A 16316-nucleotide genomic window follows, 5' to 3' on the forward strand; every position below is an offset into this window, starting at 1 on the left:
TCCTGAGAAAATGACAAAAGAAACAAATTGTTTGATAGGTTAAGAAATTACAGTTTTCTAGGGCTGAGAAGTTCTGTGTTAGGGCCTCTCAATCTTAGCTGCCCATTAAAGTCACCTGGACCTTTTAAAGCTCCCAGTGCCTCGGCTGCACCTCAGATGAAATAAATGAGACTATTAGTGGAGTCAAGGGGAGTGAGGCTGTGTGCAGCCAAGACTGAAAACTGGTGCTTTAAGTAGAGGTGACTGAACACACTTTTTTCCTTTGAGCTAGTATTGATTTTATGCAGCTCTGCACATCTCTTCAGAAAAAAGAAAAGCTTTAAAAAACATTGTGGTATTGGGGATAAGATACTGCTTTTTTAAAAAGTATTAGATGAAAGCTTGAATTTTACTCATTTACATATCTAGAAAGAAGAAATTATCAGGAATAATGTAGTCAGAAAAAAGTATAACATGAAATAAGGCAAATTTTCTTATCTTAAAACGGTTAAATAATTAATATGGCACAGTGCTCCCTTAAAAGCTTAAGTGCTTTCTGAAAGAAACTGTATCAGCCAACTGGAAGTGTGAATTTTTAATATTTCCCATTTACTTGAATAAGGAATTTGAAACTGTTAATGACCCAGATACCATAAAGTCATTAGCATGTGAAATTAAAACAGTAAAGAAAAGGAGAATAGTATATAACAAAAAGCTATATTGGTATCATTACAGTAAATGAATATTACTTTTAGCTCAAAGTTCTCTGACAGCCAAATGTAATGAATTATTTGATTTTTATTGCCTGAGAATGTAGAAGGATGCCAGTTCATGACATGATGGTAACATTATTTCTGGAACTGAATTCTAAGGGGAATTTATTATATGGATCTTTTACATGAAGTGCAACACAATGGATAGTGTTTTTTAACAGTGTTAAAAGGATAGTGTCTTCTTGTTTGCTTCTGTTTCTGTTTTCATCGACTGTGTTTCAGTGAAAGAGCAGATCCCAGTTACTGTAAGGACCGGATTACTGAAGGAGCCAATATCAACAAGTCTCTTGTGACTCTGGGAATCGTCATCTCCACCTTAGGTATTTTGCCAGTAGCCTGGAGGACCAGAGTGGGGGGAAACTTTGGAAAACAATTCATATGTTTTCATTTTGTCAGAAAAGGATAGGTACTTACCAGGTTCTCTTTGATAAAGTTTACCTTCCGGTTTGGGGCATGAAAAATTGATATTTATGGTTTTTGATTACAACATTACCATCATCCTACCACTCTCATTCCAAAAAGAAGAGAGACTGAGAAATTATGTGTCTTAAATATTCCATTGCTTGAGTCAAGGGTTGAGTCCAGAGCCCACATTTAAAGCCTCCTGACATGGACAGAAAGAGATTAGGGAGTATGATGTCTGTTCTCCAGCCATTGCTTTGTTTTAATGCATTTGTTTCATAATTCCTTTTTTTTCCTTCCACTTTTATTGTTGTCTTTTAAGCCCAGAACTCTCAGGTATTCAACAGCTGCCAGAGCCTCAACAGTGCAGCGAGCGATGGTGGTGACAGCAGGCTCCCTAGCTCTCCTTCCGGGACCAGCAGTGGAGGGGAACCCTCCCGGAGGCAGTCATACATCCCCTACCGGGACTCAGTATTGACCTGGCTGCTGAAGGACAGCCTCGGAGGCAACTCCAGAACCATCATGGTTGCCAGTGAGTGGGCTGTGGAGTTGGTTCTGTGTTGGGACTGGTGCTCTGCCTCAGAGAAAGGGCCACGGCTGCCCATTTCATCAAGGGTCTTATTCAGCCTGGGTGATAGCAGCAAGATCAGTGGTCATGGGCTGGGTGGGAGGGCTCAGTGTGTGTTTTAACTTTCTGCTTCTACCCCAGCCGTGTCTCCTGCACACACTAGCTACAGTGAGACCATGAGCACATTGAGATATGCATCCAATGCCAAAAACATCATCAACAAGCCGAGGGTAAATGAGGTAAGCCCCCCCTCTGAAGTCCTAGTTTCGAACAGCTCACACCAAGTTCTCCTGTTTTCCTCTCATTGACTTCTTTCTCTTTGTACTCACCCCAGTGGCCAGACTTGTTCTCCAAGTGATGAAGGAGCAAAATTCTTTCTTTTCTCATATCCTGACTGGCTTCATCCAGTTGCCTTTTAAAATAATTTATTTTAGGTATTTCCCTATGGCCACTGATGTGAAGATCCCTGGTACACTATTGCCACTAGAGGAAAGCTCACTTAAAAGTGTCTGCGTTTGCTGCCTTTATTCTGAATTTACGTTGCTTTATGCCTTTTTTCATATGCAAATTGCAGTGACATCTCTGTTTTGGGCTAAAAGTGGCATATGAGGAGTTTTTTAGCCTTTAAAGTTGAATTAATGATGAGAATATTCTAAAAGTTCCTCATCTGCTTTGCAGTTTTTGTAAAAAATTCCAGGGCAGGGATTACAAATGGATGGCCCATGTAGAGCTCGTCTATGGACTGTTTTAAAGGGCAGTGTATCAATAATTATGCACTAAGTTTAGTCACACCTAATACTGGAAGATTTGTACCTAATACTGGAAGATTAGCATACTCTGGCGTTTGTATTACCTGCCTGATGTCCTGCTCTAAGGCAGTGATTGTGAAACTTCAGTGTGTATCAGAATCACTTGGACGGTTTGTTAAACCAGCCCTGAAGACTTTATGATTTAGTAGGTGTTGGGGCATTGTGGGGAATGGGGGTCCATAGATTTCGTATTTCTCACTAGCTCTTAGGTGAAGTTCCTGCTGGTCCTAGGACCACACTTTGAAAAGACTGCCCTAGAAATTACTCCAAATGAGTAATCTGCTTCTTCCAAGCTCATTGCGAGTAGCACCTCATAGCCATTTGAGCCCTCATTTCAGTCAGTGGTGACCGAGTTCTCTCTGTTTCAGGATGCAAATGTGAAGTTGATCAGAGAACTCAGGGAAGAGATTGGGAGACTGAAAGCCATGCTGCTGAGCTTTGAGCTGGTATGTGGGCGTCAGGACTTTTCTGTCCTCAAGAGACCCTTCTCTTCTGCAGAGGATCTGAGCCCTGCTGCATTCTGTGTCCTCAGTCAGGTGATGCTTAAAGAGCAGAGTGGGAGCAGAGACAGGACGGGAGTTATTGTGATTACCTGTGTAGTTTCAGAAGGGATGCTTCATCTCTGCTGTCCAAAGGGCATCTGCCTGCATGACCCTTGTTCTGTATGTGGGCAGATATGGCATATGAGGCCCTCCAGAAAAAATTGCCTCGAATTCTCCTTCTTTGTTCCACTCTGAGCCCAATACTTAGCCGTCTGATTTGTTTCTGATTTTAACAATAACGTCTTTCCTTTATCTGCACCTTTCCTTCCCAAGAGTAAGGGTGGGGCCCATGAAGCACATCTCTCTCTCTTTGTGCAGAGAAGCTTCCATTCATTGAATGAGGGAAAGGATGAAAACCTTAAGGAGCTGATTCTCCAAAATGAATCAGAGGTGGGTATGTTGGGGGCGCTCTGTTGTGCTTTACTTCACTTTGGGAACCGTTCTGACTCCCTCCATCATTCCTGGGCCAGGACTGCTCCCTCATCAGGACAGAGAGGTTCTATCTGGAGAAAACTTTTGTCTCCATTGAGCCTTGAATTCAGGGATGTTTGTCTAAGGGCTGCTGATTGGCTTTCTGACTGCTTTGTTCTCTCAGGGGATCATGATAACTCCTTTCAGAGAGTATGGTAGCCTAGGAAAGAATTCAGTTCAGTTCAGTCGCTCAGTCGTGTCCGACTCTCTGCGACCCCATGAATCGCAGCACGCCAGGCCTCCCTGTCCATCACAAACTCCTGGAGTTTACACAAACTCATACCCATCAAGTCGGTGATGCCATCCAGCCGTCTCATCCTCTGTCATCCCCTTCTCCTCCTGCCCCCAACCCCTCCCAGCATCAGGGTCTTTTCCAATGAGTCAACTCTTCGCATGAGGTGGCCAAAGTACTGGAGTTTCAGCTTCAGCATCAGTCCTTCCACTGAACACCCAGAACTTATCTCCTTTAGGATGGACTGTTTGGATCTCCTTGCAGTCCAAGGGACTTTCTGGTAAATAAGTAAATCAACTGAATGACAGGTATTCACTGAGCACCAGATAGGTGTTCAGCGTGACGCTGCAGGAGACAGAGAGAAGTCCCTGCCCTCAGGTGGCTTGCAGTCTAGTTGGAAGCACGTTTAGAGAATGATTCAATGCAGTAACTTACGTGAGTTAGATGGAAAGAGCTCCAGAAGGAAGAAATCATGGTGGCTTGGAACTTTCATTGACATCTTCACTTCTGGAGTAGGAAGGCAGAGAATTTGAACTAGACCTTGTAGGATGGATAGGGTCTGTTAGGTAAGGAGGTGGGCTGCAGTGTCAGGATAAGCGAGGGATGACAGAGGCAAAGTCACAGAAGTGAGAGAAGAGCTGGTGTGAGAGACCATGTGGACACATGCAGTGTGAGGACCTTGGAGCCAGTCAGGATACGTGCTCTTGGCAGAGGCACTGAGGGGTGGAAAGGGCCGGTTTAGGAGGCGTGTACTTGACATAAGTAGGCTACTCATAGCTTCTTGAACCAAGTTGGTGACATGATTAAGGAGTATATAGGGGGAAATTAATATGACAGTTGCATGTAGGATAGATTGAGGCCTGGAAACAGAGAGACCAACAAGGAAAGAGACGGTTGTTGTGACCCTGTGAGGGTGAGTATATTTGAGGAGATTGAATCAAGTGGTAATTCCTGGAGACATTTGAAAGGAAGAAGTGGTAGGCATTATTTGGTGACAGGTTGGATTTAGGTCTTGTAAGTGAATGTCCCCATTTCTAGTGTTCTACTGTGTCATTCTTGTATGTTATTACAGTATCCTGGCTATGTCAGTATTTTGTTACTCAAACAAAACTTGAAGACTACTTCAGATATTCAGAAGTTTCTCAAAAATTCTGTGTTTAGCTATATGTTCTGATTTTTGCTTCATTCCAGGCTCATTAGCATTTTTACATTATACAGGCTGGCAGACTGGACTTGAACCTGTCACTTGCTGGTCTTGCAACCTTAGGCAGGTAGGAGTGGGTGATAAAGGTCGCCAGAGGGGCGGTGTCCTCTGAAGCACCTTCAGGGGAGTGTGCCCTGCCACCCACCTCTGCCAGCCCTTCATAGGTATCCTGTAGTTTTCAAACTTCAACTTAATGATTATAACATTAAAAAGAATGTTTCAGAAATTCCCTGGCAGTCTAGTGGTTAGGACTGCACTTCTGCTCCAGAAGGCATGGGTTCAGTCCCTGGTGGGGGAACTAAGATCCTGTAAACCATGTGGCATGACCAAAAGAAGAGAAAAAAATATTTCTAGGATCATAAAATACTTGTACCTAAACTTGGCATAATTTATTTTTTCTTAATTAAAAATAAATTTTTAAAAAATTTAAGTTTTCTTCTTTATGAGATAAGGAGTTAGCTGAATCCAGTTCCTTTTCTGGTCTTCCTCAGTTCTTCACTCCCAAAGGAAGTTTCCTGCCCTGATATCAATTTCCACCACAAGAAGGAAAGAGGACCCTTTATTCAACATTGTTCCTTCACATTTCCCCAGTGGGCTTAGCTTAAGGCCTTTAAGCCTTAATATATTTATTTTTAAAATCTGTTCCTAAAAAAAAAAAAAAGAAAGAAAATTCTGTTCCTGATCCATAGTAAGCCCTCAATGTTTTATTGTTACTGCTGTTGTTACCCTATTATTGCGTGGTCTTTTGGACCAGTTTCATAGCCTTTATTCTCCCTGGGGAGACCCCTCTTGGTGCTTTGTGGGTCTTTGAGGGGTGTGCAAGCTTATATTAGAACTCAAGGGTACACCTCTGGAAGTGTTATGTCACAAGAGGACTCTCAGCGTAGATCACACAGGAAGGTCGTGGAAAGAAGAGAATTTAAACAAGATGTCTTACTCACATCCCAACTAATCTGTTTTTTGATATTTATTTATTTATTTGGATGCATTGGGTCTTAGTTTCAGCACATAGGATCTTTGATCTTCAGCATGCAGGAATTTTTAGTTGTGGCATATAGGATCTAGTTCCCTCATCAGGGATCGAACCCAGATCCTCTGTGTTGGGAGCACAGTGTCTTAGCCACTGGACTGCCAGGGGAGTCCCCCAACTAATTTTTAAAAGTAGCATTTATGGTGCTTTTTTCCCCCTAAAAACAATACATGCTCATTGCAGAAAACTTTAAAAATAACATTTTTTGAGTTTCTATTAATAAAATTAATGGTAACTTTTGAGGAAAACTTAGAAAACACAGAGAGCTTACAGAGGAGGTGCAAGGGCCTGTGTGGAGCCTCGAATAATCCCGGGGAGGAAAGTGAGGAAGTGATGCCCAGAAATGGGCCAGGGTGGCACTGGACCCTTTGCTCCCCGTTCTGAGTGTCCAAGACCACCCCTCTGTCTCCACAGACAGGCCAGCTGTCTGAAGACTGGGCCCGGAAGTGGAACGAGTGGCAGGCTCTCATGGAACATTACAGAGTGGACATCAACAGGAGGCGGGCTGGGCTGGTTATTGACTCCAGCCTGCCACACCTGATGGCCTTGGAGGATGACGTGCTCAGCACAGGTGTTGTGCTCTATCACCTCAAGGTGAGCAGGCGGGTGTGCCCGCTCTCTCCCTCAGCTGCAGGCCTCAGAGGTGCAGGAGGGAAAGGCCAGTGGCAGCCGAGGTGGCAGAACTGCCCTCAGGAAGCCAGGCCTGCCCACCAGCTGTGATCTGTTTCATTTTTGCATGAATAGAGCAGAAGACTAGAAATCAGAATTTGGTTTTCAGCTGCTACTACTGTCGCTCTTGTTTTTGCTTTCTGTGCCTCAGTTTCCTCATTTAAAATAAGAAAGATGTTGCTTATATTCCTTTTCTGGCTTCCTAAAGCACAGGAGTGCACTCCTGGAGGTGAAATCCCAACCTCATAATTCCACCAGCACTCCTGAGCACTCCCCGCAGATACAGGCAGCTCACAGACGGCTTTCAGGGGCTAAAGGGATCAAAGGATAAGAAACAGTTCCCTTCTAGTACTTTCCCACTTCAGTCAACCTCCCTTCTCCATTACTAGGTTTGCCTGGGAAAGAAGAGAGGAGAGAGGAAGTTGATTTAGGAAGTTCAAAAAAAGTGTGCAGAACTCTGGAGAGCTGGTGGGCTAAGGGTGACCAGGGTGTGACATTCAAGCACCCAGAGAAAAGAGTGACGTGAAGCCCTTCTGCAAGGACCTGGTTCCCCTGGTTCGTTGTCACCTGGGGACAGAGACTTCTAAATGAAGCATTTTGAGAGTTAGTGACACATGGTAGGTAGAGTCTTATATCCTGTCCTCATCAAAAGTGTTTGTCCTAATGTAGAAGGACAGTCCCCACGGATGGACTAAACATACACTGAAGTGAAAGTGTTAGTCACTCAGTTGTGTCTGACTCTTTGCAACCCCATGGACTGTAGCCCACCAGGATACTCTGTCCATGGGATTCTCCAGGCAAGAATGCTGGAGTAGGAAGCCATTCCCTTCTCCAGGGGATCTTCCCAACCCAGGGATCAAACCCGCGTCTCCTGCATTGCAGGCAGATTCTTTACCATCTGAGCCACCAGGGAAACATATTGTATGTGGCCAGGAGCCCTATGCTCACTGAAAATCTGCATTTTTCATAATTGTCCCCAGGATGCTAAACCGACATTTAAAAGGAACAGAGTTTATGGGGATGCGTGATGCTGCCTTTATCCCTGGAGAAATTAGGTTGCTGTTGCTGCAGTGCCTGTGGTGGGGAGACTTCAGCAAGGCTCATGCACTTATTAGCAAGTCTGTGTTCTGAGGTTGAGCCTCGGGGAAGTTGTCAGAGACTGAGCCTCCCAGACAGAAAGTTAAAGTAGCTTCTGTTTTGACACAGCATAAATCATCTCAGTGAAAACGCCCCAGGCAGAAACGGCTGTGACTTTAATAACAAATCTAAACACCAAAGGCAATCGATCGTTCCATTAGTCAGAGCCATAGGGAAAGATTGGAGGTCAGGAGAGACCAGGTGGAATAAAACACTTAGTATTTGAGTAGAGCTGATGTGATACATTGACTGGATGTGGAGTGAGCAGATGAAGGCAGACATCATGTGACAGAGTTAGGTAGCAGCAGAGGGTTGAAGGATGAAGGGCAGATTGAGCTGGAGGCAGGAGATGGATGATCCTGGGTCACTGGTGTCCTAGCCGAATCAGTGCACTGAGGGTCGCTCACTCCCTCACACTGATAATGAACCTGGGGATGAGGTCCCAGTCTACTTTTGGTGGGAAGGAGGCTCGTCTAGGTTGCAGTGCGTGGGCTTCTCAAGCTGCAACGTTCAGGCTTAGTTGCCCTGAGGCATGGGGATCTCAGTTCCGAGATCATGGATTGAACTGACATCGCCTGCATTGGAAGGTGGATTTATAACCACTGGACCACCAGGGAAGTCTCAGTCTACTTCTCATCCTGGCATTTCTATGGGTTTTTACCAATTTCCCTCCTTTTCACTTGTTTGCATCCTGGGTTGGGTAGCAGTATAACAGTAGTCATTCTAGATTCTCTGCTTTTATTTGCTAACTTGGTTCCAGACCCAGACCTAGTCCCTAACAGTGGCCTGGGAGCTGTTTGCCTGAGTCACCTTGGGAGGCAGCATGGGTGGGGAGTGGGCAGCCGAAAGGGTGGAAGGAGCACGGGTCATTGATATCCTGGACTTCACCCTCATAACTGCCTTTGTGCTACTGTTCCTCCCAAGGAAGAGGCATAAAGCAGCAGAGGGGCTGCTGGCGCCAGCTCAGCCCATGTTAAATGAGATGCCAGCACGTTTTGGGTGGCTCTGCTCTGCATATCCAGAGGCTGGGATGTGCTGTGGCCTTTATCCCTATGGGAGGAACGTGCCTCATCACTGGGGCTGACCCTGATCCCTTGAGAGCAGTCTTGACCCCTCTCCCTCCATTCTGGCTGGTGGAGTCTGGAGACTGGCATCCATTGGCTCATGTGATCCTCAGTGGCTGAGCAGGAAAGCCTGGGTTCTGGAGGGTTGTGGGTTTTGAGAGGGAGCCAGATCCTCATTTATTACTTCCAGGAGTCTTTCTTCACAAGCAATTTTGGGAGAGCTGCAGGGCCCTCCCTTCTGTCTGCTGACAGTGAAGCCTAGCATGGAAGTTTCTAGTCACTTAAAAAGCATCAGTCACCAGGGTGGTTTGGTGAAGTTGGAATAGCATGGGTACAGGACCAGGAGAGAAATGAATTCTAGCCAGGGTTGTCCTGTGTAGTATGTGGGCTCCCAGGGCAGCTTATTTCCTATCAGCTTCAGATTCCTCCTCTATGCAGAGGATCATAGTACTACATTCTGGGTGTTAAAGTATTAAATGAGAGACGTCTGTAAAGTACTCGGCACGGTGCCCTGTACATAGGAGATAGTTAGTAAATGATAAATATACCTCTAGACTCAGCTCTAGACTCGCATCTCTTGCCATGTCACTGCCTTCCTCAAACAGAGCTGTGTGCTCTTAAACTGCATTGTTAGAGTTTCTACTAACCCAGTGATTCATTGATACTAACTCCAGTTTCCACCTCTTTCCTTATACTCTCTTTCAGTCTTTTTTGATTCTAGATGTGCTTTCCTCCTTTTTGTGTTTTACTCTTCTTAGAATCTGGTGTCTGTTAAACTTCATCTACGATCAAGAAGGTAAAAATCCTGTGCTTCCATACATTGTCATAGAAAGCATGTCTGTTTGAGACTGACTTGGACCAAACTTGGGCCACACTAACCTTAGTCCCTGGGAGAAAGCCATACTTGTGTTCCCTCTTCCTCAGACTAGAGAAGCTCTGACTGCCTAACTCGAGGCTACAGGACAGAAAGGAGCTGGCCAGTTCTAGCTGCTGCTGCTAAGTCGCTTCAGTCGTGTCCAACTCTGTGCGACCCCATAGACGGCAGCCCACCAGGCTCCCCCGTCCCTGGGATTCACTTTGCAAAAAGCTGGTGATGCTCTGTCCTGCACTGTTTTGCCCACACCTTCCCAGGGGCATCCTGGCTGCATAGTGAGTGGGTAGAGCAGTCAGAGCAGCCTGGACCAAAGCTGAGAAGTGGTGTGGAAAGGAAGCTGGGGCGGGCATGGGGAGACAGTGATGGTGCTCAAACAGGTGGACTCTCCTTTGGGGCAGGGTTACATCCCTTTTTATTCTCCTTAAAATGGCTTCGTTTTTCCCTTTAGGAGGGGACGACAAAAATAGGAAGGATTGACTCAGAGCAGGAACAGGACATCGGTGAGTGACAGGGTGTATAGGTCTGATGCTCTGTGTAGGTGTCCGTGCCTGACAGGTTTCTTCTGAGGAAGCTGAAGGTTCGGAGAGGAAGGAATCTTGGCATTCTGAAGGGCTGCTCCTTTTTTGCTGCCAGGCTGGGGGTCTTGGACACGAGAGGAGGAGACACACACTGTGGGGCCATCTGGGTCTGCATGGTTTCAGGTGGTGGCTCCTCCTCTCCTGTCATGATGTGAGATCTTCCAGAAGTGGATTCTGATCTCATCAGAAGAATGGCGGAGATATTTCCTGGGCTGTGCCTCCACCCGAGCGACGCCCCTGTCATCTCTAGTCCTGCAGGGTCAGTGGATCGAGAGAGACCACTGCACTATCACCAGCGCCTGTGGGGTCGTCATTCTACGTCCTGCCCGCGGGGCCCGCTGCACAGTCAACGGCCGAGAGGTCACCTCCTCCTGCCGTCTCACCCAAGGTAGGACTACCCACAGCCCAGTTTATGCCAGGATGAGTGGTGGACCAGCTCTATTCTCAGGAACCAGACCCAGAGGGCTCAGTGAAGCAGGCTTTAAGGATGGAACCCCCAGCCTCTGCACCCAGGGACCTGAAGATTTCCTAATACAGTCCTCCCATAAACAGAGAAACCCCAAGTCCGGGGCCCCAGAGTAGAGAATGACTCTCTGAAATTTGTACCTGTGTTTGTTTGCTGTACATCCTTGGGAAGGTCTCTGAGCCTCAATTTCCTCACCTAGAAAATGGGGATAATAATAGAATCATTGTGAAGATTGAATGAGCTAATCTGTGTAATGTTCTTAACAGTGTTCTTTTCACTCAGAAAATATTCATTATGGTGATTAATGTCATTATTACTACTACTATTAATCTATTCATATTCTGTGTTCTTTGTGGGTGAACTTGGGTACCCCTTATTCCATGAAGCACTCCCTGACTGCTCCACCTGGAGCTCCACTTGCTTTCCCCTGGAATACCAGAGCTTCTCCTGTTCATCTCATTAGTTCAATGCATATGCTGAACAATATCCAGGGAGTGTAGATCTTATGGACTCAGCTAAATGATCACCTTACTGAGGGTAGGACTTTGTCCCCCAGAACAGTGCCCTACACATTACTGTACTCAGAACATGAGCTGTGGCTTGAATTTAGTTTGGTGTGTATGCCACAGGAGCAGTCATAACCCTGGGGAAAGCACAGAAGTTCCGGTTCAACCACCCCGCAGAGGCCGCTGTCCTTCGGCAGAGGAGGCAGGTGAGCACATGGTATTCTCCACATGGCCGTTGACCTCCCTGCTTCACTTTTCTGGAGGGGTAGCTGAGCTGTGTCTCTATCTGTTGGGATGGAGATGATGAGGCTTCCTTCCTTGTCCACAGGTCGGAGAGGCTGTTGGCGGCAGTGGCTCTCTGGAGTGGCTGGACTTGGGGGGAGATGTCACTGCCTCCCAGATGTGTCTCTGCCCTTTGCTTTGGAAGGAAAGGTGAGAGAGAGTTGCTCGTTCTGCTGTGGAGCCTAGTGGTTTTGCTTTTAATTCATTACAACATGGAGCAGGGAAGAATTGAGTGTAGCAGCCAAGTTGGGAATGAAGCCTGGCCTGAACCACCTTGGGTGAGTGGTCTGAGGATGGTGAGCTAGCCGCTCAGCCAGTGGGTGGCAGAGAAGTGGTCATGGTCCTCATTCACTTCCCCTTGGATATCACACTTCCTTCATCACTGAGAGAGGTGTGTACTTATATCACTTGATGTTTCCTGTCGCCACCTTCTCTGTCCACAAGATTTACATGTGATGTGACTATCGATATCAGTTGCTGCTTTCAGACCTGCCTCCCATGGATCCCATTGAATTCTGGCCTGCCAGTGTGTGAGTTCATGTGTGTGTCGGTTAACTTCCAGGACCAGCTCCCTCTGAGTTTTTTGTTATTGTAGGATTGAGAAGCCTCTTTTCCTCATAACCAAGGGTTCAGGAACTCTAGGAACAGCATGAAACTATCTTGGGCTCCTTCCCTAATCTACCTGCTTGGCCTGCCTTGAGACTGTGGAGTGTGGAGTCAGTTTTCTGTGTGATTCATAGCAACTGCTTTTGTTCTTCGCAGTCATCCTTTGTCCACTTCTGCATAGGAGCTCCCTCCCGGATCGAGATGCCTTGTGGGTTGGATACTGGAAACAGGTATCCTTCTGTTCTGAAAGCCACCAGTGTCCTGTACCTTGAGGACTTCCTGTAGCAAATGTCAGCAGGGGCCCTGGTGTCTGTGCAGGGGGTTTGTCCTACACCATGAACTCAGGGTGCCTGGGAGGGTTCTGACAGCCCCCGGGCTCCCGCTGCTCTTTCCTCAGGCCAGGAGCAGTGATGGAAGCTGAGGAGAGTCTTGGGTCAAACCTTGATGGCCAGATGTTGGGTGAGGATAGGAGCGCTCTGAGGCCAGGAGGACAATGATCTAGGGCCTAAGGGAGGATGGTCAGTGTAGGGTGACTGGGGGGCCCTGAGGAGTGGCACAGAGTGGAGCAGATCAAGACCAAGGTGGGCTCAGGACCGAAGCCAGGGCTCTTTTTTTGTCAGAATGACCTCGCTTTTTGTAGTGAAGTCATGAAAGGAGGCCTTGTCATAGGTAAGTTCTGTTGGGAAGACACACTGAGGCTGTGTTTCTCCCAGAGTCCAGAAGTTTACAGGAAATGGCTCTGCAACTTACTATTTTTTTAATTAAAAATATTTATTTACTTTGGCTGTGCTGAGTCTTCGTTACCACGTGCGCTTTTCTCTACTTGTGGTGAGTGGGGGCTACTCTTTAGTTGAGGTGCTCGGGCTTCTCATTGCGGTGGCTCTTGTTGGGGACCACGGGCTGTAGGATGTGGGCTTCAGCATCTGCAGCATGTGGCCTCAGAAGTTGCAGCTCCCAGGCTGTAAAGCACAGGCTCCGTAGTTGTGGTACATGGGCTGAGTTGCTCTGCGTCATTTGGGATCTTCCAGATGAGGGATAGAAGTCCCCTGCATTGACTTCTTTACCATGGAGCCACTAGGGAAGCCCTGACTCTGCAACTTAAAGAGCCACAGATACTTGAAGAGATATTGGCGTTGGTAAAGTAACCTTACCTCCTGGCTCTACAACAGAAAGCTGTGAGATCTTAGGCAAGCTACTAAGTCTCTGAGCCCGTTTGCTCGCCTCTAAGTAAGGATGCTACCGTCTCTCTCCCAGGGGTCCTTGTGACTCAGGCTGAAGCAGCGGGTGCACATGGAGTGCTTCGCTCAGTGCCTGATACCCCACAGCCCTGCTGCCCTGGGAGGTGGCCTCCCTTTTGCTTTCCTGTCCTCGTATCTCGCCCTAGCAGACCCATTCACTCCAGAAAAACACTGGTCTTCTGTCTTTTTGAAGTCTTCTCAGGCTCTCTACCTTCATGGGCATGAATGTGACCTTTCAGCAGAACCAAGAATGACCCCATTCATTCAGAGGACAGAGGGCGACTAGAGAAGCAGGCCTCTCCCCCTTGCTGCATCCGATCTTCAGCTCCAGCCCTGGGAGCCTGTGGGCCAGGGTGGTCCTGCCCAGTTGCCATCACCTGCAAGTGTGCGCCAGCCTCTGGCAGCAGTGGGTGGGGTGGGCTCAAGCCTGTGGCCCACTAGACGGGCTGGAGAGACCGTGAGGGGCCCAGCACGTTGTCAGCAGGACTCCCCATCTGGGCATGTGTCTCCATGAAGGTCTCTCATTTGCTCTTGGGTGGTGTAGGCTCCAAAGCCTCCTTGTGTCCCAGGTTTCCTTTCTGTCCCCTCTGTCTGGTGGGGTGCTTCTCTGCTGGGAGCCTGCAAAGCTAGCGCTGACTCCAGAGCAGGGGAGGTCGGCCCGTTGGCAGATGTCTGGACCTGAGAGCAGTTTGTCCTTGAAGACTCTTTATCATCCGTGTTCTTAACATCGTCCCATTTGGAATTTGGGGAACTTAGCCTTAAGTGCCTAGAACCCAGGGACACTTGCTGCTGCCACTGTCACTGTCTCCTCTGCAAGTGGGTGCCACTGCGTTTCTGCTGTGGAAGCCTCCAGAGTTGAGCAGCCAGAGGGCCCAACGGAGTCCTGGCAGTAGCTGGAGGTGTTGGGATCCCCCAGGGTGAAGGGCACCATCTGAGAGGGACAGAAGTCATCAAGTGCAGGTAACTGAAGACTGGTCCTTGGTCATCTACCCAGCATGGAGCATTAAGCCAACATGTTCTTTTTCACTTGCTTTCTGGGAACTTGACAATGTGCTCAGCACAGGAGCTGTTTTTAGTCTGATGGTGTGTGACTCCTCAGGTGAATGTGCAGGGTCTGTGGGGATTCTTCCAGACTGCCTCTCCTTGCAGGCCTGTTGCCACTATTGGGTCTGCAGAAGCTGATTTCTAGCTACAACTTTCCCTGGGGGAGGGTAAAGGAGCTGTCTTCTAGGGAGAAACTGATTGTACTGGGTTGGAGAAAAAGTTTGTTCAGGTTTCCATAACAGCTTGTGAAAAGCCCGAATGAACTTTTTGGTCAACCCAATAAATCTGAGAGTCAGGAAGAAAACTGAACACTCTCAGGGAATTCAGAATAAAGGTCTCCTCCCTGCCTCTTGTAATTGATGGTCTGGATCTTTGTTGGGTATGTCTTAAGACCCTCTGATGGGTTCAGGTTTGTAATTCATCCATGTCCATGGTCAGACACAATTTGGAGCTGCGATGCAGGTATGATACGTACAAATATATGTGTAAAATGTTTTTCACCACTGTTTTTTCTGTTTGTGTGGTGCTCACTGGCTTTTGATTCCATTTGCTAGCCTCTGCCATACATGTTTTCTGTACACACCACTGTGTGTGTTTGGTCTTTTGATCACAGCAGCAGCACCCATCTTCCCCAGAGCACACTGGTGCAGGTCCCTGGACCCACTGCAGTTTGAGCCCCACACAGCCTCCTTTCCACAGAGGAGCCTGCCGCTGTCAGCTCCCACCCACGCCGCTGTGCCTGTTTTCACTCTCCCACCCTTCCATCCTTCACTGTCCTCCTCATGTTACATTAAGACATCTTAATTTCTTCTAAGTCAAATAGCAGACTTTCTGTGATGGGCCAGATTGTGTTTTACGCTTTGCTGCAGCTGTTCAGCTCTGCCAGCAAGGCACAGAAACCCCCTAGACAATACATAAACCTCAGGTGTGGCTGGGTTCCAGTAACTAGGTTCACAAGAACAGGTTGTGGACCATGTGGCCCACAGGCTGTAGTTTTTGGACCTCTGCTTTCATTCTTCTCTACAAGGTGGTAAATCTCCTAAGTGGAGTGGACCCCTCAGAGCTCATTGCTCAGCCAGTTTGCCTTCCGCTTCTGGTGTCAAGTCACTGAGTGAGTCTCCAAGCCTGAGAGCCATGGGCTCCTGGGGCTGGAATGAGGGCCGAGGGTAAGCTAAGCATGGCCAGATCTAGCTTCTGTGTCAGCTTCCAGCAAACCCTGAACCTTCCTGGATGCTTCCCTTCTCACCTCAGAGCAGAGCCTCATGCATTTGGCTCTTTTAGAAACCTGAATGACAGGAATGGAGAGGTCCTGAAGAAACAGCATGGGAGGCCCATGCATAGAAGGCATGTGAGACCAAAGGAGAGGTTAGCATGAGGGGAGAAGCTGTCAGTCTTCAGAGGAAGGCTCTGACTTGTCCATGGTCCTGCAGGAACCTGGTGGCAGAGTAAAGCATGACTGAATCTGGAATTTTCTTTTTCTTCTTTTGGTAGAGGTGCTGGGGAATGAATCTGAGTCCTTGTATAAGCCAATAGAACCTTTTTAAATTTTGTATAATTGGAAAATTCAGCTATACTACAAATGATCAACTCATGGCTAAATCATGTTTCATTTATATCCCCAACATGTCCCCAATGCCTCCCCACTGGATCTAAACACATCCTGGACAGTTTCAGCAGTAAACACATCAGCAGGTGTCTCTGAGAGGTGAGGTTGAGCCTAAAGGTCTTGAACCCTCTTGCAGGGCTCGCTTCCCAAGACCAGCCCTCCCCTGGGGCCCCTGAGGCCCACGCAGGTCAGTGTACATCTGAATTCCCTCTCCTCCCACTACTAGATCGAGAGGT

General features: G+C 47.5%; 1 protein-coding gene across 5 annotated transcripts in view; it reads left to right on the forward strand.

Annotated features, from left to right (window-relative positions):
* STARD9 (StAR related lipid transfer domain containing 9) overlaps positions 1-16316 on the forward strand; it is a 121020-nt gene that overhangs the window by 66186 nt on the left and 38518 nt on the right. For 3 of the 5 annotated variants that reach the window (XR_010663884.1, XM_065940181.1, XM_065940182.1), the window contains exons 11-20: positions 975-1072; positions 1477-1686; positions 1864-1961; positions 2900-2977; positions 3392-3463; positions 6425-6604; positions 10203-10254; positions 10583-10720; positions 11428-11510; positions 11633-11736. Coding sequence is in view for 4 of the 5 variants with exons in the window: in XM_065940181.1 (XP_065796253.1) it covers positions 975-1072; positions 1477-1686; positions 1864-1961; positions 2900-2977; positions 3392-3463; positions 6425-6604; positions 10203-10254; positions 10583-10720; positions 11428-11510; positions 11633-11736 (1113 nt within the window). In the remaining variant the exon portion in view is untranslated. Of the gene's footprint in view, positions 1-974; positions 1073-1476; positions 1687-1863; positions 1962-2899; positions 2978-3391; positions 3464-6424; positions 6605-7174; positions 7297-10202; positions 10255-10582; positions 10721-11427; positions 11511-11632; positions 11737-16316 lie in introns of those variants that run through there. The other 2 variants (XM_065940183.1, XM_065940184.1) reach the window with 2 other exon arrangements.

Source organism: Muntiacus reevesi, chromosome 7, assembly GCF_963930625.1.
Source record: "Muntiacus reevesi chromosome 7, mMunRee1.1, whole genome shotgun sequence".
NCBI lineage: Eukaryota > Metazoa > Chordata > Mammalia > Artiodactyla > Cervidae > Muntiacus > Muntiacus reevesi.